The sequence below is a fragment of the Vombatus ursinus genome, unplaced genomic scaffold, assembly GCF_900497805.2.
Source record: "Vombatus ursinus unplaced genomic scaffold, bare-nosed wombat genome assembly UNPS02014785.1, whole genome shotgun sequence".
Lineage (NCBI taxonomy): Eukaryota > Metazoa > Chordata > Mammalia > Diprotodontia > Vombatidae > Vombatus > Vombatus ursinus.
In genome coordinates this window covers 13,115,472-13,141,017 of record NW_020954563.1, presented here as the reverse complement: position 1 = coordinate 13,141,017, position 25,546 = coordinate 13,115,472, and the positions used below count along the sequence as shown (strand labels likewise).

General features: G+C 34.1%; 1 protein-coding gene across 3 annotated transcripts in view; it reads right to left on the bottom strand.

Annotated features, from left to right (window-relative positions):
- Positions 1–3,079: 3,079 nt before the first annotated feature.
- The window catches only part of CNOT6 (CCR4-NOT transcription complex subunit 6), a 45,589-nt gene continuing 23,122 nt past the window's right edge, over positions 3,080–25,546 (bottom strand). For 2 of the 3 annotated variants that reach the window (XM_027867118.1, XM_027867119.1), the window contains exons 2-12: positions 24,243–24,356; positions 21,385–21,571; positions 19,602–19,687; positions 17,944–18,048; positions 17,790–17,858; positions 16,668–16,825; positions 15,607–15,761; positions 14,601–14,755; positions 13,837–14,067; positions 11,990–12,192; positions 3,080–7,135 (exon numbers count right to left, since the gene is read on the bottom strand). In XM_027867118.1, coding sequence (XP_027722919.1) covers positions 6,923–7,135; positions 11,990–12,192; positions 13,837–14,067; positions 14,601–14,755; positions 15,607–15,761; positions 16,668–16,825; positions 17,790–17,858; positions 17,944–18,048; positions 19,602–19,687; positions 21,385–21,571; positions 24,243–24,354 — 1,674 coding nt within the window. In that variant the 5' untranslated portion in view covers positions 24,355–24,356 and the 3' untranslated portion in view covers positions 3,080–6,922. The remainder of the gene's footprint in view (positions 7,136–11,989; positions 12,193–13,836; positions 14,068–14,600; positions 14,756–15,606; positions 15,762–16,667; positions 16,826–17,789; positions 17,859–17,943; positions 18,049–19,601; positions 19,688–21,384; positions 21,572–24,242; positions 24,357–25,546) is intronic. The other variant, XM_027867120.1, reaches the window with a different exon arrangement.

The window sequence follows — 25,546 nt, the reverse complement described above, 5'->3', positions numbered from 1 at the left end:
CTCATAGCTAATTTATATATTTCTACAGTTGTTCTAAATCCATCATCAAAAATTATAAGCCAAGGAACATCTTTTCATTCTTAGACATTAAGGGAAGCCACTATAGCGAACATTAAAAATGGCTTTAAAAATCCTAATAGTGCAATAGGATGAAAGCTGGATGTATATTAATATGTAATTAATATTGAACTACTGAGTAGTTCAGTTGAACAAGTGTTCAAACATTGATGTTCCTTGATGTCAAAGGTTTAACAAACTTATCCATATGGCTGACTAGCCTCTCTCTCTTTCCCAAACCAGCCTCTGAAACCCTGGACAGGGGTCAACATTTTAATGACATTTAGATTTGAAGACAGTGCAACTCATGGATTATTCTAAGTGGCTAAGTATGACTAGAAAGGCTGAAAGGCCTTCCTACCTGGGGACAGGGATTGTGTAGGATCTAAAACTTGCATGTCCCCCAACACTAAGCTGGTGCTCTCTCCTCAGTAGGCACTTAGTAAATATTCGTACATGTCAGTCTCTTGCACCTGAGTAGAGGTCTAGTCCAAGGCTTCTGCTCTTGCCTGGAAGTGGTGGGTAAGTTGCTAGGTTGGTTTCCAGATCTCTACCATTTTAATGTTGTAATCAAGCAGTAGCATTGACTCAGCAGTATAGCAACCTAGCTCACTTTTGCAGGTCAGGTTGTAAGGCTCCATCATAATCAAGACCCTACCTTCTAAGTACTACTTCAAGTTACATATTTTTAAAAAATGCAGTATCCTTGGTGCCTGGCCTACCATAACTAATGAAGCTAACAATTCATACAACTGACAATTGTTTTTGAAAAGCTAGTAGGTTTTAGTGATTTAAGAAATTTGCAGTGATTCTGAACTGTTTCAAACTCTAACAAAGAGAAAAGCCTCATTAAAAAAAAAAAGAGAGACATTTGACCATTTGGTAATCATTTATTTCTAAAGGCTAATAGGGTACATGGAATGATATATCAGTTTGGGGTTGATTTTTATCCTGAACTACAACAGGCTGAAAAAAAATACCACTAAATTCTTTAAAATGTCCCACTCACGGCAGGTATGCCATGTGCAGGAGAAAGAACTAGATTCAGAGTTGGAAGATCAGAGTTCAAATCCTAGTCCTATCACTTCTCCTGTGTGACCTCAAACAAATGACTTAACTAAAGGAAAAAAAAAAAAAGACAGTAGCTAGGAGGTAGCTTCTAATGCCTTAAAGAGTTGTGAGGAAAGGATCTGGGGAGCAAAGACTATCTACCTCATAGGATTACTATTAAGAAAGTATTTGCAAAGGCTATATAATTTCGAGTTATTGTAATTATTGCTTGGCACTTTCCAGTATTTGATTTTCTAAGCTTACCTATGTGAATTTTTAACTTACAATAATATTTATAAAATTCAGACATTGATTCAGACTTCTAGAATATAAGAGCCTTTGGAGATAATAAAACCCAATCTTTTCATTTCATGGATGAAGGTCAGAGAGGTTAAAGTGCTTTGCCTAAGTCACCTTGTGAGTTAGTGGCAGAGGCAGAATTAGAACACAGGTCTGAAAATCTTCAAATAAATGTACTACATTGTTTTGTTTTTACTTAATAAAATGGATCCAATCCTTGTAGGATCTGTAAAACTAAGTTTCGCCCAACATAACAAAAGAGTGAGTCAATAACTAAAGTGAATTTAAGCATGTTTAAAATTTTTAAATGTTGCCAACTCAATATTATGAAATTAAGTATTGTAAATATTCAGACATAGTAATGAGCATATGTAGCATTTATATTATGAACAAATCATTTCTACAAAAAATGGAAATTCACCTTATGTCCATGACTCTCCCTTGTCTAAATCAAGCAACACTACCAAAATTTTGGTTTTATTAGCACATGGTAGCATATAGCATTTAGTAGCCTTTCTGTGAAAACTTGGTTGCCAAGTATATTCTGTAAAGATGAAAACAAAACCAAAATACCTGAAAATATTATATGGATACCATTGCCTTAATCAATCTTTATACTAATGCTACCTCAAATATTGAGGCAGAAAAGACACTTTTCCCATGCAGAAAATAAGTGAAATCCTTGCTCTTTAAGGCTGAGCAGATTGCCAAGACAAAATTGAATGCTTTGGCAAATATCCGCTTTATTTGAATTGTCTCCTAGAAATCCTCGTAAACATTTCATTTATAAATGGCTATTTTTAAAAGCAAATAAAACAGGTCTATAAAAAAAGATACATCATTTCCATTATTAGAAGCAGACAGGAAAATAATTTTTTGTCTCCCTCCAAATGACTATGGTTGGGATGGCACAAACATGTTCAAAATCTTTTTCGTAACACAAAATATATTATGGGATGTCAAATGTTTGTGGAAGAATCAATACCACTGATCTCCATTATGTCTGAGAGCAAATACTAGTCACACACATTTTGTTGCTTTCAATCCTGCTGGAAGGGCACAAATGCATAAATAAGGGTATCTATGTTAAATATGCAATGACTACATTCTTCCCAACAAGCTGACTTGAGCACTTATTTGCTCTATCAGAAGTCAATGAAATTTTTTTAAAAATCCCACGTCTGAAAGGATTGTTCTTTAAAACATGTAACTCCCTTAGTTACAAGGAGCAATCTAATCCTATTTATACCTAAATAATGAATTCCTTCTAAAATACTGACAAGTCATTATCTAGCCCGAAGACTTCCAATGTTCTCCAGGGACGGGGCAACAAGCTTTGGTAAAGACACCAGTGTCATCCCGAGTGACTGAGCATATTCTGAAACATACATATTGCATGCCCCAAGCCTTCCCTTGGAAATGTTCACTTTATTAAATGACTTCATGGTTGATGTTCACCAAATGCCTCTGAAATTAAGAGAGTCGAGTTCTGTGTTGGGGATAACAAGATCTGAAGCTTGTTCCTCAGACCATAAGGTCTTAGATTCACAGATGGAAGAGCTCTGGCATCCAGTCTGACCCCTTCATTTCACCTATAAAGATGCTGAACTATATCAATATTTATTGTTCTTGATACTTTCACACAGTTGCTTCAGAAATAACACATAAAAAATAGTTTGAAACAGATAATGAATTTATTGGTCAGCTATGAGTAGGAAAATACATTGGTAAAGAAAAAAAGACCCTGTATATAAATATAATACTAGCTAGTTACAATTTGACCAAGAAGAAAGTTCCACTGAAGAGAACAGTAAAAGCCCTTGTTTACCATCAGACCATATTCAGTTTCCCAATAATCTTATTAAAGAGCTGCCTAGACAAATGCAACATTCTTTGAGCTTAGTGCTGATAATGTGCTGGTTTGTATTACATGAATGGTAAACAAGAGATAGTCCAGTGCATCACACATTATACAGAAGTACTGTGAAGAAAGACTAGATATTCTATTTTAGACACTACTTGAACATTCCAAGACATCTATGTGTTATTAAAATATATGTAGCCAAAAAAAATTGCAAAGTTAACATATACTAAAATACTGTTTCAGGCTGGGTTAAGAAATGCCAACAGGAGCAGTTGCTTGAATAATAACAAAGAAGTTATACAGTTAGTTGATTGCTTTAAAAATAAATTGTAGAAATTCTTTTGTCTTGGGTGGTTTATTTCCTAATAGAGATGGGACTCTAATGTAGTGAGACTGATTTTATGTAGCTTATAGAAATCCAGCCTTATCACTTTAGAGTCACACCACATATAGCTAAAAACGGAATACTGAAAACTATCTGTTGAGAATTTGCATCTCAGAAAAAATTAGAATTTGAATTTAAAATCCAACATTCAGGAGAATAATTTCCCTAGATTTAGAAGCATTAGGCCAAACTAAGGCTTATTAGAATGTTACTGAGTTGCACAAAATAACAACAAATTTCCTAATGGTCTTCTTTGCCTAATTAATGCTGTTTTATTTTGTTTTGTTTTTTTAAAGCTTCAATTAGTTCATATTTCCACAGCTTTAAATTGTGCCACAAGCTAATTTAGATGAACATTATTTTCTCAAAGGATAAATAATCTCCAAAGATACTGCAGACTGTCTTAAGCTTCAAGACACTTTACAGCATGGAATTTAATGGCCCCAAATACCTGTTTTCCTGTAAGAGAGGAAACTCTAACCCTTCACTTTCCACTTTCCCACCCCCCACTTCAAAGAACATTTGTATGATGTGCTTAGCAAGAACACTGAAGGCCTGTTATGGCAACACCAAAACTGCATTTAATTAATATTTGTCATAGAGCTTTTGAAGAAAAAAATTTGCACTGTGAAAACATATGAATTTTATTGCATCTTTTTGGGTACGGCTTGTTGGAAAAGATGTCGAAATTAGATTCATGACATAGGAAAATATTTTAACATAAAACTTGCTTGACAAAAGCATCTCAGTTCAGTCTGGGTGTAACTGTTCTTCCCCTTTAGATTCAAAATATTTCTTCTTGGAAGTTATAGCTGTAAACCATTGATAGATCCTCACAATTCAATTTATCACTACCTAAAAGGTGGAAAAGCAGTTTAAACTGACCCAAAGACTGCAATGTATCTGGTCTAGGCAAGAACAAGTATCTTCAAGACACAACAGTTCATAATATTTTACTCTGCTGCCATAAATTCAAATCTATTTAAGACAGTAACAAATACAGGTGAAACATAATGAGTAAAGCTCAAACCTTTAAGAATCTAACAAGTGCACTCCAGCTCCAGCATCTATTAAAGTAAAATAGCCCCTACTAACAAATACAAAATGAATAAGTGCTTCCCCCAAACCTGCCATAAAGCTTTCTGGACTTATTATTACATAATCCAGATCATCAGAAAAATAGTTTACTCAATTTGATAAGCTCAACTAGCTCATCTTCACTGGAAATTGTCATGATGCACATTACCAATACATTGTTAAAGAAACATGAGTAAACACCTTTTATTCACACTTTACAAAAAAACAAAAACAAAAAAGAACATAAAAGTTATGCATTGACGCTACTACAACAATTCTACCTGCGTTTCAATGTACTGATTATAAACTGGACATGTTGATGTCTGCACAACTTTAAAAAAACAAAACCAAACAAAAAAACACCTCAAACAAAAATCAGGTCCCAGACAAGAATTCAAGATCAAGACTTTAGAAATTTAAAGTGAAAATATTACAATTTACACACTATGTCATTTTATCTTAAAATGGTTAAGCACATTTAAGTGCTGAGATTTTATAATAAAATTTTTAAGTCATTATTGGCAATGACTCATCCACTGTATTAAAAAAAACGCTCACAGTATTCTGCAATTTTGCCTTTAATGTTCATACAGTGCTCTTTTGCTTCCCTGCCTGCAGTTGAAACAAAAGCAGTTAGACCAAGCTCTTTTGGAATTCATTTAATTGATTTTTGAAAGATGAGAGAAGGGGGAAAAAATATAAGTTAAATTTTCAAGATAAAGTTGGCTTTACATCTCTAAGCTACTAATGGCACTATGAGCAACAAACACAGGATGTGATATAACTTAAGTCTTGCTTGACACCCTAAAATAAGACTTGGTCACTTTAAAATGATCTGAAGAATTGTCTTGGGAACCTGTTCTGGATATACATCTAATTTACACTGCTTCATAAATGAGAAAACATTACTTTTTTTTTTTCAAGGAATGATATTCTCTTTTTTGGAGACAGGAACATATTGAAACTGAAAAGAATTCACATGATAGTAGTATTTTGAGTGACAGGCAGCACTGTGCAATGACTCTGTGAGCAGTGCTTGGGTTTGGTGAGCTAGGAGTTGGGGACCCACATTCTGAACATGTTCAAATATGTGATATTCAATGCTTCACAAAAGGAATAAATGCCACAGCTTCTACAAAAGCATTTTCATAAAATTTTCACAAATGTTAATAGTATTTTAAAAATATAAAAGAGGATGCACAGATTCTCTCTGCATGCACAGGCAGTGCTTGTTGAGAACAAATAAGAGCAGGCACAGTGGAGATAGGACAAGTAGTATTTTAAACAGAAGTTAAGAAGCTGTACATAAGCATCCCTAATTTTTCTTAACTTAAAAAAGTTAAAGATTTAAAAATATTAGAATGTACACACATTAGCCCATAGAAGTCTACTGATCATTCACTGCTTAGCTTATCTGTCCTGGGAGTCATATGTTTTTCATACAATTCAGAAATGCATGGATAAGTTATCTCTCATCAGAGTTAATGTCTTAAGCATTAAACAGATTTTGATTTAAAAAGCAATGTTCTCAATTTAAAAATAAAGTAGTTCAAGAGGGCCAACACAACCCTAACAGTGCAAATCCTTAGCAGAGAAAGCCTGTGGCAGCTTCTTTTACTTACAAGCTGACCTAACACATGAAACCAATAAAAATTTAGCCTTAGTTTACAATACAATCATTTCCAAATCTGCTTTTTTAAAGTACAAAATCTCATAAATCAGGTCTTTAGTTCATATACAAGCATAAAGGCTAAATTCAAATTCTATATTTTACAAACAAGTCTGAAAAAGGAGGGAGTGAAGTACAGAAGAATGGTCTCTGGATGTTACTACTGGCCTTAGAAAGTAGTGCTACAGATTTCTGTGCAAAGAGAATATGCTATATAAACATTTCCCTATTTCAAGGCATGAAAATATTATGCTGGATAGAATAGGAAGATTACTTGTAACAAATTAAAGACAGGTGCAAATGCACCAATCCCTGTCTATCGGTATACAAAGCAGATTGGGCTCAGAATTTTGTCTCTGTTGATAGCACCTGGCTTTTACTATGTCTTTACCAAATAATCAAGATTCAAAATTCAGATCATCATTAAGAAAAAAATCCCTGTTGGCCATACCTCACTCCTCTATATTCAGATTTTACAATTTTACAAATCAGATTGAGGTTGCCCTCTCAATATATTTGACTACCTCCTGCCAGGAAGGTGGATACCATTGACCGGGGGCAGGAAGGGTAGTAAGAGCTCCAGTTGTGCAAAAAGTGAGAAGTGGTCAGAAGGGATGAGTGGGTGTGGACAGCCGCTTATATTGTTCTCTATTAGCCAATGGTGATCCAGAGGTCCAAGAATGCCTAGGATGTTCAGCTGAGGTTTAGAGTAGAAGATGTAGTCAATAATACCCTGGAAAACAAACAAAAACAAAACCCACGAGATGTTATTGAAACATCAAGGGCTTTCTTTGGGGAACACAGTTTTAAAGTTTTATCACTGGTATTACCGTAAACCAAATCATTCAAAAAACTTCAGTCAAAGAAAGCAATGAGAACATAAATCATTATGAAGGATTTGACTCAAGTCAATGATAGGAAGGAAAAGGGAATGAAAGTGACTTCTAGATTATGCTATTTGGCTTTAGAATGAAATCAATATAAATCCTGTTTACAGTGACCCGTCCTGATTCAGCCCTGCCACTAACCTAGGATCCAGCAGAATATCAAATGGTAGGAAGAAAGTCTCAGGTTCCACTAGAGTTGACTAGCTGAAATGCATAGAGCTAAGTAGTTAGAATGAGCAGTATAAAGCTGTACAAATTAAAATGTTAAATGACCTAATTTTGGGGGGTGGGGTAGGAAGATGTCTACAGCTATGACAATTAGCACGTATCTCTATGAGAAAATAATAGACCATAGGAACACTCAACTGAAAACAATCTTTTTTTCCCTTGCCCCCCAAGTCCTATTAAGATACCTCATGAAGTGTTGCTGAGTTTACGCGTAGGTCATGCACTGTGTGTATGCCTCATATGATCACTACCCTAGTATAATGGAGAAGGGCTCATAAGCAGCAGGTTGGCCACTACGCCAAATGACGAATTTTTTTGGCCACAGAAATTTACAAAGAGCTGTGCAAGATGTGGAGGGGCTACAACCTGCACTGAGATCTATACTGAAGACTCTTTTGAAGTAAAGTGGTAGGAAAGATATTGCAAACATTCTACTGGAGGATTAAGGTAAAAATAGTACATATACACAATCTGAATAACTTATAATTCATAAATACATGACATACAGATAAATAATCCACAGAATCTCTAAATAGGTAGGTTAAAAGTCATTCTGTGACAGGCATATCTGTACACAAAAGCAGTACTTTCAGAAAGATACAGATTATTTCATTGAGGCATCTTTACTTTTAAAAAAGTAAAAGTGAAATCAGCTGCCTTGGTAAGTAGTTATAAATATCTGGCTCCTCCTCCTTCACTGCTGCAGCTAAGTATATAGAGAAGGCATGGGATTATTCTCAGTAATAAATGACATTTATATAGCACTTTAAAATGTGTAAAGCGCTTTACATACACTTACTCATTTACTCTTAACCCTGTAAGGTAGGTACTTTTTGGTATTCACCTCATTTAACAAATGAGGAAAACGAGGCTCAGAGAGATGAAAATATTTGCCTGTGGTCGCAGTTAAGTGCTAAAATTGGGATGTGAATCCAGGTGTCCCAACTCCAAGGCCAGTACTTTTTTCATTACAGCATGAGGCCTTCACTTATATAATCAATGAAAACACTGAAAGGGAGACTATTTCAATGTCTTTATTCAAACATAAATCTGGGGAGGCTACTGGGAGCAGCCAGTTTTGACTGACTTTTTTTATTTTCACTTAATATTTTATTTTTCCCAATTACACATAAAAACAATTTTAACATTCTTTTTTTCAAATTTTGAGTTCCAAATTCTCTCCCTCCCTCCCCTCCTCTCATTGAGAACGTAAGCAATTTGACATAGGTTATACATGTGTAGTCATGCAAAACACATTTCCATATATTTCACTGACATTTTTAATGGGGAAAAGGAATGCAAGCAGAGAAATTAAGGTCAGGGCAGAAGGCTAGGTTGAAGAAGCAAATGAGGACCTAGTGAATTCAGCACAAAAACACGAAAGGAATTACAGAAAGCAGAAAAAGATGGCAAGTAAAGTATCAACACCATCAGAAATTAAATTTGTCTTCAGTTTCTTTTCTGGTTCCAGGTTTAATCTCTGATGAATCAGATTCTTTTTGCATTTGTCTTCTGACAACTTTTTATTTTTTCCCACTATGTTCAGAAGTTTTCCTTTCTTCAAAAAAAAGTGTGTGTGTGTGTGTGTTTGTGTATATATATATAATATATATAATAAATACACACACACACACACAAACACACATAAACATATATATTAAAAATAATCCAAGGTTTTAAAGGGTAGTTTGCTGTTACCTTGACAGTTCTATCAATGAATCTTCCCATTTGAGCAATAAGGCAGACACACTCATGTTAATTGGGTTAATAGAAAGTGTGTGTGTGTGTGGGGGGTGAGGCACATCCCTTGGGAGATAAGCATTTTTTAAGTACCTACTATGCACCAGGTACTGTACTAAGCAATTTCCACCAACATTATCTCATATGATCCTCACAATAACCCTGGGAAATAGGTGATATTTTTATTTCCCTTTTACAGTTGAGGAAATTGAGGCAGACAGAGGGTAAGTGACCAGGGTCACACAGCTAGTTAAATGTCTGAGGCTGGATTTGAGTTTAGGTATTCCTGACTTCAGGCCTATCGCTCTATTAACTGTGCTACCTATCTAAAACAGAGTAGTAATTCCTCCGTAGATTTTATTCACAGGCAACAAGTTGCAAATGAGACTAATCTTGGGACCAGTAGTCCACTCTAATATTTATCCAATGCAAACACAATAAATTACACCTAATATAGGGTTACTATAAATTTATCAAGCATGATCAAGGAATGAGATGTACCCGTTAGTCAAATATTTTGGTTAATAAAAACTACCAATCAACTTAAAAATTAGAACGTATGCTATAATGTACATCATTTCCAAAAGAATATCATAGTATCTCAGGAATGGCAATATAAAAATTATCTTCTAGACCTTACAGTTCAAGAAGGAAGACCACCTTATTTTTGGTTTCACACAGAAATTAAGTGTTATTACATCACCAATTTACAACAAAAGATGATTTTTCCCCCTTACTGAGGGTCACATATTTTGATCATCATGTATTTTTATGATAGAGATTCTAATCAAATAAGCATGTACTGAGAAAATGTGAAGAGGAAGTCTTTTTCTAACCTAAAACCAATCCACTCCCCTACTCTTACTTCTTTAAATTTTAAAGCTATACAGAGATATTTGGATGGGAAAGAGAATACCTTTTTTGCTAGCTTGTAAACATAAAAACAGCAATATTTAGTATAAAGAGCACTGGAATGGGAGTCAAGGGGACAAGGTTTGAGTCCCTGCTCAGCCAGAACTTAGCTGTGTGTAATGTGCAAGCCACAACTCTGGTTATCAGGGTCTTCCACTGTAAAATAGGGGGATGGGAGTTTGGGGATAAACCAGATAAACTCTACAGCCCCTTTTAAGCTCTGGTACTCTAGCAATCTATAAATCTAGAGTTTACAACAGAATTTCAATGGGAATCGTAAGGCACCACCAGACTTCACTTCTATTGCTCTACTGTTAGACAAAGACAAGTAACTAAGGGGAATTGAAGAACTGCTTTAAAAGTTAGCATAAAAACTGAGAATACATTCTTTTTCAAGCTACTACCTCACTCACCATATTTATTTCAGTAATTGACAAATTAATTCAATGAAGAAACAAAACCAATTACATGCTACACCTTGGACATAAGAACCATCCTTCAACTTGTACTCTTAAAGCTGCATCTTTGAGCAAAACCAACAAGAAAATCAGGAGGTACAGTGATAATAAACTTTCCCCATAATTTAATGTTCTAAAGTTGACTTCACTTAATTCTGACAGTAAAACCAAAGACACCTCAGTTTAACAATTTTGTAATCTGAGATGTGGTAGCCTAAATAAAAAGAAAAATCAGTTAACACATCTAATTTTACTCAATATAGTAATACCTTAACTATCCAAAACAGAGCTGGGGGGAAAAAAAGAAGGAAGTCTAAGAAGTCTCTGAGAAAACAAAATAGATGTTTTTGAAGTATACACATTGAAAAACAAAAACTTTCCTCACAGGATAGTCCCTCATTGAGAGTTTACCTGGTCTTATTTTAAATGTGTATCTAATGAGTTTGGTAATCTGTTTTCCAAACACAGAGAACAAAAAGCAGCTAACTGTTGGTGAGCTGGGGTGGGGAGAACTGTTAGAAGACATAATAGAGTAAAAAAAGAGAAATAATGTGGAAAACAAATATAGCTTTAAAATACAGCATAATTCAGGGACACAGTCTTATAAACCTCAACAATTTAATCACTGTATGCAGCACAAATTTATGTCATGTTCTTGAATCACCAAAAGGAGGTTAAGTAGAGCATATTTTATCTATTCCACTAAAATCCTCCTCTGATTGTCTCCCCATAACATGAAAGGGGCTTTGGATATCCAAAGCCGAAGTCAGATGAGCACAAAACTAACTGGTTCTACCAGCCTGGAAAAGCTCTTGATTATAGGCTTGATAATAGATTATATCTAGTCTAAGGACTAATAACCAAATTCAGAGAGGCTCATCCTTCTTTGAGGTGGGGAGCTGTCTTGAAGGCTACCAAGTGATAAATTTTTTTCAGCAATAACTCACAAAAACTATCTACATCATGGAAGAGTTATGACTTAAATCATAAATATAAGTATACTTTGTTTAAGAAGGCAAGGAAGTATATAAAACATTATTAGAAAAATTTGGTGATCTAAAATGTTCACTGATGCAAATAGCTCATTACCAAACAAGAAAATGAGGGGTCATTTTAACACAAGTCTATAAAAGGTTATTAATGGTTATATGTTTTTATGCTAGAAATATGAAGCACATGTCACATGGACTTCTATCAAAGGACTTACAAATGCTCAGTATTCTAGAAGAACAATACAAATGAGTCTTTTTACCCCAATTAAAAAAACTTGTCCTTGTTTTAAAGATGTGTATTTTATCACTTTAAGTGAAAAGGCTACATGATTTTCTAATGGAATAGATGTTTTCAAGTACAAATTCTCACCTTGAAATCAAATGTGTAATTTGTATAAGGCATTAGGCCATTCTCATAGGCACTCTTTAACTTGAAACCATGTGTAATCCTTCCATTTGTTGTTCCATTTTTCCCATTACAGCTGAAGTTAGTAAGACTTTCGTTGTATCTTAATTCTTTGAAATCCTTATGATTTGTTTCTACTCCACCAGTACTCAAGTATTCTACAACACCTATAATAAACAAAAAAATCTACTAATTAAACTAAAATTTAATTAGTTAAAATTGCCAGGCTTACCCAGTTGCCTTACAACAATATATAATGTAAGTAAATCCTCTAAAAATACTATTTATAAAAGCATCTTAAAACTCATGTTTACTTTACATTATATTTCTACAATTTCCAGATACTTTACTAGTAAAACTGGAGGATATTATGCAGTGATATTTCCAAAGCATAATCCTCAATCCTAATTAGCAATAATAATTCCCTGAAAGCTTTATGAGACCAGTTGTAGAGGTAAAACCATTTGACATAAAGCTCGCTTCTCTAATTGCCCTTAGAGTCTACTAAGCAAATTACGTGATATTGTATTTATTCTACCAAATCAAAGAATATTCTTGCACGGTACTTGTGTTTGTGGAGGAGAAAGGTGTAAATATAGGAGGAAATAAAATGACTTGTTTATGGTCACAAAGGTAAGCAGCAAAGCCAGAACTTGAACCCAGGTTCTCTGATTCAAAACTCAACACTCTTTCCACTTTATCACATAACAGTTGCATTACATACCAAACGGCATTTCAAATGCAGTCTGACTCATTTACCCAACTTGGCTGAAGTTAATTTCCTTGAATTTTGTAAATAAAAAATAAGACCAGTTTAGCCTACCCTATGTCAATAAAAGAGAGTATATCTGAGATCCTGCTAAAGGATGGTTAGAATCTAAAAAAGGTATTGTTAACAATCTTTTCAGAATCTGGGTTACACCAAACAGCTGGAGAATACATATAGACATTTAAGAGATAAAAACAATTATCCATTTTTATCAATATAAACAAGATAAACAAACTTTAATAGTATACATTACAAATAAAAGAAAGACATGAACAGAATCATAAATGATTAGTTCTTTAACTATCATTTAATCACATACTAGGTGCAAAGTACAGTGCTGGGAAAGATACAAAAATAAGCGAGACAGGGTCTCCACCCCTCATGGAACTAAAAATATGGGGGGGGGGGGGCAGGATACATTATTTTTGCCTTAAGTTAAATTCAAGTACTGTCATGAATTAAGACGGAGAATCTTGACCTGGGGTCTGGGAACTTGTTTACTATTTTGATAACTTTCAATATAATTGATTTCCTTTGTAATCCTCTATCTTATTTCATACATTTAAAAACATTATTCTGGGCTGGGGCAGCTAGGTGGCACAGTGAATAGAGCATCAGCCTTGGAGTCAGGAGGACCTGAGTTCAAATCCCATCTCAGACACCTAACACTCACTAGCTGTGTGACTCTGGGCAAGTCACTTAACCCCAAGTGCCTCACAAAAAATAAATAAAAAATAAAAAAAATTATTCTAAGGACAGAATTCAGAGGTGCCAACCCTGATTTAAGAGCACTAATTCAGACACCTAAATTCTAATTAGGTCACTTCTCTATTTAAACTATGTGTTTATCACATCCAAGAAGAGTAACATATTAGGGTTTTCATTATACTATTTCATTTTTTAAATGTACAAAATAATTTCATGGCATACATTTGAAGTTGATCTTTTCAAATGCTAAATCTAATCAACAATATTACCTTCAGTGACAAATGCATTAAGATAAAAAAATTGTATTCTACAAAATAAATATTGTAGTTCTTACCAGAGTCTGGCAAAGAATTGAGATCTGCACACAGCACAAGTGGAATGGTTCCAAGTTCTCCTAGTACATTGGACTTGAGACTCCGAGAAGCTTTGTCAATAATGTTCTTTACTTCAGAGAGGAACATCATAGTTTGTACCAATTTCACATCAGAATATTCAGGATCCCAATGCATATGTGCATTAGCAACAAGAATAAGTTGCTTTTCTGTTCCAAGATGCGGCTTTCCAGCTAAAATTAGAGGATAAGAGAAACCAAACATTTCATTTCATGAGACCTTATGACTGAAAGCAAATGATTTTAAATGGCTCAGTTCATTTAAAATGTCCTTAGTATCTAAAGAGTCTCAAGATCCTTAAAAGAAAAAAACTACAACCTCAAGAGGGAGACTACTTCCAATCTACCTTTGCTGCCAAAAAAAAGTAGGAAAGTATTGAAGTTCAGTGTATGAATAGCTATTTCGTTTCACATTTACCTCTCTCTTTCTTTCAAATCAAGAATGCTTAGAAAAAAATACTGAAGGCTTTTTGCTTTTCACTCATTCTTTACAAGACTTTCTTCGGAAATTCACCTGTATCTTAAGCTTTGTGGGTAGGAGAAATGATTTGACATATTGGAAAAGACTGAAATTTCTACTTTTTTGAGGTACTAATCAAGATAATTAAGATATGATTGGCTATTTTCAGATTTTGACTCTTTTCAAAACTGTCAAGACAACACATCTGTATTTTAGATATCAATTTCATTAGAAATTAGTCACTTACATGACATTTCAATCAATTCTTTTCGAAGTTCTAGTAGCACTGCAACTCCAATGTTATCTTTTGTCATAACTCTGTTCAGCATAGCTTCAGACCCTTCTGAATTTGCCATTGCTAGTTGATTGAATTCAACAGTGTGTTTCTGAACCAATGTGAATCTAAATATTAAAAAAAAAAAAAAAGCATAGTTGAGAAAATGCTTTCTCAGGGGAGGCAGCACGGTATAAAGGAAAGAGACTGGGACCAAGAGACAGGAAGCCTGGCCTCAAGTACCCACTCTACCACATGACTTTGGTAAGATACTCTTTCTTTCTGAAACTTTTTGTTTCTCCATCTGAAAAATGAGAGGGTTGCTTTGGCTAATCTCTCTAGTTCCAAAATTCTATAATTTGAAAACTGAGGAATATACTAAACACAAAAGATTTCTAATCTTGTATATTTATGCATATCTGATGGAGCTAAGATCATTCAAAGACAAATTCTCCACATTTAATGGCAACTTTGCAAAATTAATTTTAAATTATTTTCAATTTGGCACTAATCTACATAGGGCTTTAGAGCACTACACACCTAATAAGGAGATTCTCTTTTCTGAACTTCAATTTGACTTAACCACAATACATATAATCTCTTCTCATAGCTCCTATACCACACTTTCCAAGGATCAGGTTTAAGATAGGCAATTTAAGAAATTCTTTGGGAGGACACAGAAGGGCACACGATGCTTCCATTTATATGAATTAAACCCCAACAATTTAACAGAAAATAGAAAAAACATATATGTATGTATGTATACATACATACATACATACACACACACACATACACACACATATGAATGAAATCTCCCTTCAAATCTATTAGGAAAAAAATTACGACAGTAGCTTTATTTTCATTTATAATTCGGTTTCTTTAACTCAATCAATAAATGAGTTAATATCCCCTTAAAAAAGCCAACTTGAATAGAAAGTTAAATATACTGTGTTTGCAAGGGAGACAGCTTACTTACTTTTCTGTCTTGAAGAATATTGCACAACCATCAACATGTTTTCTTTCCTGTTCTGACATTGTCCTAGCTCTAGATTTTGGACTAAAGAATCCATTATAGCCGCGTTCCTTTAGCTCTACCAGAAAAAAACTGTAATACTGTTCAGTTTCAACCTCCTGAAAAATCATAAACAGCAAAGTATTTCAGTTCCCTAAAAAATTCATTATGACACACAAACTATTATAAGCATACACTGCCTACCATAATTAATTGGTTATATGAAAAGATAACGTTAGGTGAAAAGGGGCAGTCAGTATCAAAGGATCACTACTGTTAATGGATGATGATATTATGGCTGACTTTAATTGTAATGTATTAACTTTTTTATTGCAAAAAGGCATTGGTCAGGGCAATCTTATAGAGGGTATGCCTGTATACCCACATGTTATCTATGGAGGTGTTGCACTTGAGTTATAGAGATAAGAACTGCAAAGGCCCATCCCCTTTTTTCAATACATTTTCTCACCTGCTTGTTTTTCATTTTATAAGTACAAACTGCCCAGATCAATTCTTTTGGTACCCAGGAACACAGAAAAAAACCTAAGATGTAAAGATGTTGTTTTACCCAGGCAATTTTTAAGTAGTTAATTATAATGTCATTCCAGAAACTGGTATGTAAGCACCATACGTGTAAATTTTTCCTATATAAAGTCAATATGCCCTAATCCAGATGGTGCTAAAATGAAAAAGAAAAATCCCATATACATAGCTCCATTTTCCCAGGTACTTCAGATTAAAATATGCTGCAGCAGTGGGGACAATGTTGGCCACACATCAAAGGCTGAAATTAATTCACCAGTGCAGTAGAGGGTTGCAGTGGGAAACTGATAGTCAGTTTTCCCACCAAGTCTAGAACCCAGGGGATTAATGCTGAAACTGGATGACAAGAAACTTACAAATATAGTAATTAAAAACTTTCTTAACTAACACCAATTAATGTATATTTCATTTGTTTCTTATTCTGGCAATTCTGAAAGATGAAATTTTGTACATTTAAGCAAAAGTTTTTCTCCATAAATTACCTGAAGACTTATGATGTCGGCATTGCAGCTCAAGATTTCCTGCATAATGGCTTTTTTTCTGTACTCCCAAGTAAGTGCCCACGATGGACAATAGCCATATAACTGCCGGGTTGCATACTTATCACAAAGAACGTTGTAGCACATAACAGAAAACAAAGCTACAGGAAAAAAAACATTTAACTTATTTACATAAATTTAAGAAAAAAGATTTTTACATTCCTTAATACAAAAACTTTGATTTAAGGTGCTTTAATTAAGAGGATAACACAATACTGATAAAATAAAACAGTTCAGACTCGGCTTTTAGACATTCAATGTGTTACACTCTAAAATGCAAGTTTCTGAGACTCCAATTCCTCCCCATTCTTAACTCCACCCCACCCCACCAAACTACACTCATGGAGAAACATGTAAAATTGATAGAAAAGTTATATTAAAGTTATATTATATTGATAGCAAAGTTATATTAAAAACTAAGTCTTGTTCACTTCTGCAGAACTACACAGTTAGCTTATGCAAAAGCACAAGGAAATCCTGTTAGTTTTAACAAGTATTATACAAATTATTTTCATCAAATTTAGAATTTCAAAGGGCATCAAAGTCAGCTGGCAAACCTCTTACTCAACTAAGAAGTTTGTTGTCCTGAAAGTCTACTCAATCAAATGCTGCTTGATACAATTGGGGCATTACCTAGGTCTTGAAGATTCTGATTTAACATCTATCAAATAATGTTAGCAATAAGAGGACCTCAGATACCATGTAAAATCATAGAAAAGTGAGGCCCAGTCCAAAGTAAGTGAACTAGAATCAGAACTAAAATCTATCAAATTCCAAGCCAGTCCTCTTTCCATTACATTACGCAAATACCCTTTTGCTGTTAACTAAATTTGACTGTACTTTACAGGACACATCCTCAGTACCACACGGAGGCTGGGTATGCCAACATGAAGAAGTTTAGTTTTCAAAAGTGTGATTATTAGTATTTTCCAAATTAAGTCAATTGCAGACAAGTTTCTTTCAAAGACTACTTAAGGATGACCACAGTTATTGGTATGCCATAATTTTAATTATATTTAGTAATAACTAGTAGAAAAAAAAGCAAACAAAAACAATGCTACCAACCAGTTGGCCTTGTTCTGTCTGGTTCTTGTAACATAATCCAAGATCTTGGAGGTGGTTGTTCTGTTGCCACTAGTGGAATATTTAACACAAAATGAAATGACAATATTTCTATTTGTCTTCCCAAAAAAAGTAATCTAAACTAATTACCACTTACTTGTTTTTCCAGTACCTGCCAAATTATCAAGCAAATAGTTCAGTAGCCTTCTTGTCCCATCTGGTTCCTGATAGAGGTTCAATATATCTTGTGTAAGTGGATTTCCTTGAAGTATTTTAAAAAAGCATAATAAGACCCAATTTATGAGTATTCAATTTAGAGATATCAAAACTCTGAATATTAATTACTTTGAAGTATCATAAACTGAATTAGCCTAAATTATTTTAAATGAAATTTTGTTTTAGTCAGAAAAAAAAATCTTGATAAACAACAGCAAAAACTGAGAAATGAAACTCTTTTTTTTTTCTGTTTGGATTTTAATCAAATTAAATGAAAAGGTAAAAGTAATTAATGTATAGGTATGAAATATGTTTGCTTCTCAGGCTACAGTACTCTCTCAGTTAGTGGGTAAATTAGTTAACAAAGATTAATGGATTAATTTCAGCTGAATATAGTCAAGAATGAAGAGTAATGAACCTAGAGCCAAAGGATCTGGTTTGAAGCACTGGTTCTCATACTTGCTTAATTGGTTTATTGGCAAGTCAGAACTTTTCTGGCCCTTATTTACTTCATCTAGAGATCATACTTACATACCTGGCTGTAGTAAAGAACATGCTTTGTAAAAAACTAAAACATTATATAGAAGTGAATTTTTATTACTATGACTATGACTATCAGTGACTTGGAAGGCCTAGTTATCATGTTTATCAACTTCAAAGATGACAAAAAAGTGGAAGGTGAAGCTCATGTACTAGACAATAAGGATATAAAAAGATTTTGACAAACTGGAAAGACAGGCCCAATTTAACAAGATGAAAAATGTAATTTTTAATAATAATTTATTGAAGTTAGTATATGTAAAGTAGTGTAGTTTTTTTTTTTAACTTAAGAACAAAAGTATAGGAAAGCAGCATGGTAAAAAAAATACCATTTCATTCACATCTCAAACAATATGCCATAATAAATTCCCAATATAGTAATGATCTAAATATTAAAAAATTTAAAATATGAAGAGCATGTGAAGATCTTTTTCATAATTAAGATTTGTTTAAAAGAAAAAGTGTTGCTTTATTTGATAATGTACTGCTTGTCACTGTAAGTATTCAAACAAAGGCTGGATCTTTTTCAGGGATGTTAAGGGACTCCTGCATGAGGTATGAGGTTCTAAGTAACATCTTATGTTATTTCAACTCTTAAGATTCTATTAACCATTCTTAATTTTTGAAGACTCTCCCTGTTGTGAGAAAAAGTAACTACAACCCATGTGACAAAATGATCAAAGTGTGGAGTCAAAAACCGTAAGAAGTTTTACAAGGAAAAAAAAAAAGATTAAAGGAGGAGAAAGATGGGAGGCAGACTGGAACAATGATCAAGCGGGAAAAGACAGCAGATAGAACTGATCAGTAGGGAGACAAAATTATGCAGAGATAAATGGAATTGAGATAGGAATGGTTAACCAGAACTGAAGGTGCCCTTCAAACAAAATTTTTTTTGTTTTTTTCAGGTAGTGAAAAACTTGAGCATTTTTTCCTTTTCCTCAAATGAATTTTTTCTTATTTTTCTAAATTTCCTACTTAATTTCAAAAATGTCAACTACTTCTCATCTTTTACCCACCGAGACAACAAAACAATATGCAAAAATTTTTTAAAAAGCATACCTTTTAGACCTAAAGTCTGCAACTGAAACAGTTTTCCCAGCTCAAAAGGTAGAACTCGTAACAGGTTGTTATTTAAATGGAGTTCCCTATTGGAAAAATAAAAGTTTCAGGCAGTCAGACGTCAACATTAAGCTTCACTAAAGGTTTTAAAACTTATTCCTTGGGAAATAAACTCTTTGGGCAAATAACTTATTTTTAAAAATACATTCTAGTATGAACCTAGTCTAGCACACAGGGTACAAAATAGACTAAGTGATGATGAGACAGTTTAACATTTATAATTAGAAAATGGAGGGCTAAAAAAAAGGTTTACATGACCTTGTAGTAACATTCAAAGGAAATGTTTAGATTACCCTTCTGTTGTAAGTTATTCTTTGAATTTACTCAATATTCATTAAGATTCACAAATACAGCAGGCTGTTTTACACAGTTAAAATCATTCACAACTGGATCTTCAGTGCTACCAAGTATAATAATCAGTAGGAATATCAGTTAACAATAAAGGCAAACACCTGCAACACAATGTTATTCTTCGATAAGTATTCATGAAGGCTGTTCCTGTAATCCCTGGTGCTTTCACTTATATTTTAAATCACCTACTCAGTAAAACTAAAGGATTCTACTAAAAAGAGGGTAGGAACAATAGGATTTTGAATAATGTCAGTATTTATTATTTTTTGGGCCATAAATGTATTTGATTCAGCTCTCTTTCCTGGCCAAAAACTACTACAACACTGAACTCTTAAGAATTTTCATTTTCCATTTGCATATTTTTCTTAGGACTTATTTTCTTAGTATACAAGGCTGGATCCTACTCCATTAGAGCTAGAGTGGAGCCAACAAAGTTTTGCTATTTTCCTTTAAATGGACCACGACAGGAAACGAGTAAAATGGAATCGCAGGAAGTGGACATTGACTCAATCAAAAACTATTTATTTGCACACACTACATGCAAAGCAGTATTCTAGGCACTAACAGAGAAGCAAAGATAAAGACATAATCTCTACTCTCATGGAGTTTATAATCTAGGAGGGAGACCACAACAAGTACACAAATATGCAACACTACAAAATACTTATACGACAACTACAGTAACACATAGAAAATAAGCAAAATGCCAAGAAGCAAAGTCATTTCCAGCCTGGGACCGGGGCAGGGAGGAGGGTGCGAGGGAGAAGAGAAAAACCAGTAAAAGTTTCAGCAAAGCTAGACCAAGGTTTGCAAACAGCACAGCAGAGATAGGTGCTAAGGAAAGGAGAAAAGGGCATTCTAAGCATAGGAAATGGTTGTGCATGGGCTCATAATTGTTTTAAAAAAAAAAATCTGTGTGTAAGACCTCAGTAGAAATGTTAAACCAAGGCCCATTCATCTTTTGGAGACAATACACAACACTTAGCTTTACAAGGTAACATAGCTGGGATATACTCTGTACAAAGTTATCCCCAAATCTAAGCTTGGTCTAGGAATTAAGTATAATATAGATGAAATTTTTAATCCTAACTATTTAGCCAAATTTTTATAACACACTTAGTTCAAGTATTACACAAAGCATAACAGTCTGTTCTACAATATAAAGGGCCTGCTACACAATTTCAGAAAATATGGTATCCACTTGTTACTAAAAGGTTATAAAAATCTACAGAAAGAACAAATCACAGTTTTAAAAATATTTAATGCAAAGAACTACTAATGAATGCATTTTAATTGTTTTCAAGATATGTAATGCTATAACAATGTGTCTGAGGGTGCCTGGTTTGTGTTACATTAAGTCAAATATATTTACCTGAGTGACACCATGTTTCCGAGTTCTGCTGGCAAACTACGGATTTTATTAGAGGACATGTCCAGATAAACCAAATTTTGAAGCTTGGCAATGTCTGAAGGAATGCGGGATAAAGAATTGTCACTGAGATGCAAAGCTGTCAAATGGGTCAGTGACCATAAAGATGAGCTTAAGCTTCTTACTTTTCCTATAAAAGAAAAAAAGTAGTCTAAAGATTTCATATCATTTTCCGCTCAACATTTAGTTCCAAAATGAAACAAAAATTAGGGTTTAACAAACCGCTTTAAAAATCAGTCCTACAATGTACACTCAAATAAATTCTAACTTGCTTCAAATCATTTTTTTGCTTAAAGTTATGAATTGTCAAGGGCACACTAAAAATTTTTCAAGGTACTGTCCTTCCCAGAGTAAAACAGGAAATAATTTATCATTTAACTTGATATTTTTCAATATTTTAAGTAGAAAGAAATTAATCATTTGTATCTAAGATAAAGGGGCAGCCAGGTGGCGCAGTGGATAGAGTATCTGGCCTGGAGTTAAGACTCAGACACTTACTAGCTGTGTGACCCTGGGCAAGTCACTTAAACCTGTTTGCCTCAGTTTCCTCATCTGTAAAATGAGCTGGAGAAGGAAATGGCAAACCATTCCAGAACCTCTGCCAAGAAAACCCCAAATGGGGTTACAGAAAGTCAGACACAACTGAAACTGAACAACAACAAACCTATAATACACTCCATCACACTTGAGCATAGGTTTCAGCTTAGATTCATGTCAAGAAATAACTTCAGATTGGTAAGCTGTGCTATATATATTCCTATGGTGGGAAAAAAAATACTCTTAACAGTGATGCTCCTAACTTGATTAGTAAATCCAATTTGCCAAGAGTACTTAAAGGACAACAGCATCCACAACACATTAAGAACCCTAACCCTAAGCCTATATTAAAGACAAATAACACTGCCAGAAACAAACAACTTTCAGAGAATGGTTATCTTTGACTGACAAACTGAGGCTATGCCATCAAGTTAAAGCACCATCAGCCAGAATATGGAATCAAAGAAACGATAATGCTTCTTGGGAGTATTAAGCCTGATCCCTGGCCTAAGATGAATACAATCTGCTTCTGGTTTCCACAATCTCTTTAGAACCTACCCCACAATCTTTGATGGTCACTGCTGTTTGAGAAAAATTGATAAGATCTCATGGAAAAATGCTAGCTCTAGAGAACCAATTTTCTAAAACCTCAAAACTATCTCAAACCTTTAAGTTATTTTCTTTATCATGCAATATTTAAAAGGGGGCACCACAATGTTGTATGCATTGTCAGGTAGAGTTACTATTCTGATTAGTAGTTTTGTTTAGCTGTTTTTCTTTGTTATAAGGGAAGGGTCAATAAGGAGGCTGAAGCAGTATACTGGGAAGTAACTGGTATATGAACAAAATTTATCAATAAAACTTTTAAGAGCAGCACATAATTGTCAAACAGTGCATTTTAGGGGTTTTATTCATCCAACAAAAACATCTGTGAGCACTTCCTATGTACTAGGTGCTGCAGAGAAAACAAAGAAGAATAAAAATGGATGTCTTCTCTCCTGGTGCTGATAATCACTTTGGGGGGAGTCAGACACATGAAATAACAGCGATCAATATATGCAACTACAATTTTAAAAGCATTTTTTGCAAGAAAAACCTAAGAATCATGAAATACAGAAAAAGGAAGTTTTCAGTAGGAATTAAAAAAGACTTTTGGTTATCTAAGGACTCAAGAAATACAGACAACAAACTGTCACTGTGATAAGTTAATGTTTGCTTTCTCTTATGAAGTAAATCACTAGCAACATTATAACTAGCCTCCCTGCAAGAAAAGGCTAAAAGATTTAAAGAATATATTTTTATACTGTGGTTTACCAAACAGGATGCAGGAAACTCTCTAGACAATTAGTCAAAAAAATTTCCCAAGTAGGAAAGGGAATACAAAGTCAAGAAGGAGGTAAGTAGGAAAAAATGACAGTTAAAAAAAAAAGAAAGAAAAGAAATTTTGTATCATTGAACCTATGCAACAGGTTCTCTTCATAAAGACTTCAAGATCTTTTCAAATAAGTCTGTCAGAAGACCCAGAGGACACAGGAAAGCCTCAGGCATGGAACATCTGATTTGTTTCCATCTACCACCCTTCAGAGTGCAGGCTCAAATGTTAACCATTTTTCTTGTCAGTTACTAAATTAGAAAACCTCACTCTGTCTCATTGTACTAAAACAGCATGCTAAGAATATTCAAGAGCTAAGTAAACTGCACAAGAGGATAAGTGTGGCCTGGCTGGATAGGTCATGTGAAAAGGATATGGGGATTTTAGTTGGCCACAAGCTTAATGTCAACTGACAGTGCAATGCAGTTGCTGAAAAAAAATCAATGTGTTCAGTGTTTTAAGTTTAGCTGAAATGGTTTTTTTCTTTGCTTTTTATTCTTTGTTACAAGGGATAGCCTGGGGCAGGGAGTGAAGAAAAGGGGAAGGACATATTTGGTAATGAAAGTATATAAATACAAAATACATACTTTTAATTTAAAGACTGAAGTCTAAATAAAGATGTTCCTGTGAATAAATTACCAGAACAGAGAAGGGGGGAGCATGGCCAAGAAAAGAGCACTTCATACTACTTCTACACTAAAATGCCTTTGTTAGCTAATCAACTGGGATTCTATTTCCTGATACTCCAAAGGCTTAAACTATACTTCATCACACAAAATGATCTCTCTGGCCAAGGATACTACATTTACATATGTAAACACATATACACATGATAAAAATAATTTCACTATCTTAAGCTTCATTTTTCATAACTCATTTCACCAAGGCTTACCACTTATTTCAAGCTCTGCCCAGTGTGATTTCTTCCCATTGGCTGCTTCCTCTGAGGACATAATTGTGTACATCCTCCGGGGGTCAGGTGGATCGTACTTTTCTTTGGGCATGCCTGTTGAATTAATAGAAAACATTTATTATGTCTGCATATCATTTATATATTCAAATACAAAAACAATTATAATTGGTTTTACTTATACTTAAATTTACTAAAATCATGACCTAAATGCTAAACACTTATCAAGTAAAACAGCTTATTTAAATAAGCTGAAATATAAAACTACTTGAAAACATAAGCAATATCTTCAAGAGGAAAAGACTTAAAAGCTTTAAAATTCCTTTTCCATATTCAGGGTGTTCAAAAAGTCTTAAAGACTAAGACCTTTCGGAACACTCTGTCCATCATAAACCGCTGAAAAGTGTCTAGGGAGAGGATGCTATTCATTCAATGGTTACTAATGCTTTTATTCTTGTTTTGGGAAAAATTCAACAACAAAACAAAATTACCAAAAGTACTTTTATAATATTCTTGGCTTTATCCATTAGATTTTTATTGGAAAGAAGATTCATGAAGGAAGGAGGAAATAACTTAAGGGATGAGTGTGTGCGTGCACACGAATAAAATAAAAACATTTACTCATTTACTTGTTTGTTTACTTATTTTTATTTAAATATTTGTGAGGCACCTACACTTTTGTTTAAATCCATGACTATCATTACATGGTGAAAACTACTTTGACAAGATTCAATATTCAGTACTACTATCTTATGGCATAGGACCCTAATTTTTTTGTGAAAAAGTACTCTTCTCCCTAAAGCCTTGAAAAAGCACTGGGGGTCACAGACAGCTAAGTCTCTGAGTAAGCATGGAAAAAGAGGAGAAAAAATAAGAACATTAAGGCCCTGAGAAGAATGGCAGAAGGGGCATCATTGCCAGTTACAATGTACTCTCTATCAGGGACTTTAGAAAATCCTGAAGGGGGAAAGAGTCTGGTGGGTAATGTGGCAGCAGTAACTAGGCTTATAAATACAGAAAGTATGGGCTGAGCTGCACTAACTTACAAACTCCTTATAAGAAAGATTCTATGATATTTACCTGTAAACACCAATATATTTACTGGGGACTTCTGGTTAAAACTAAGTTTTAAAACTCTGCTAAACTATCTTCTATTATATACTGTTACCATAATTAGCAGCCACAGTCAGTGAAAAAAACTTTTATAACTGCTCCAGGGGGTAGCAGTGCATCCTAAACTGCAAAAAACAAAACAAAAACAAAAAAACACACCTTACTATCCTAGT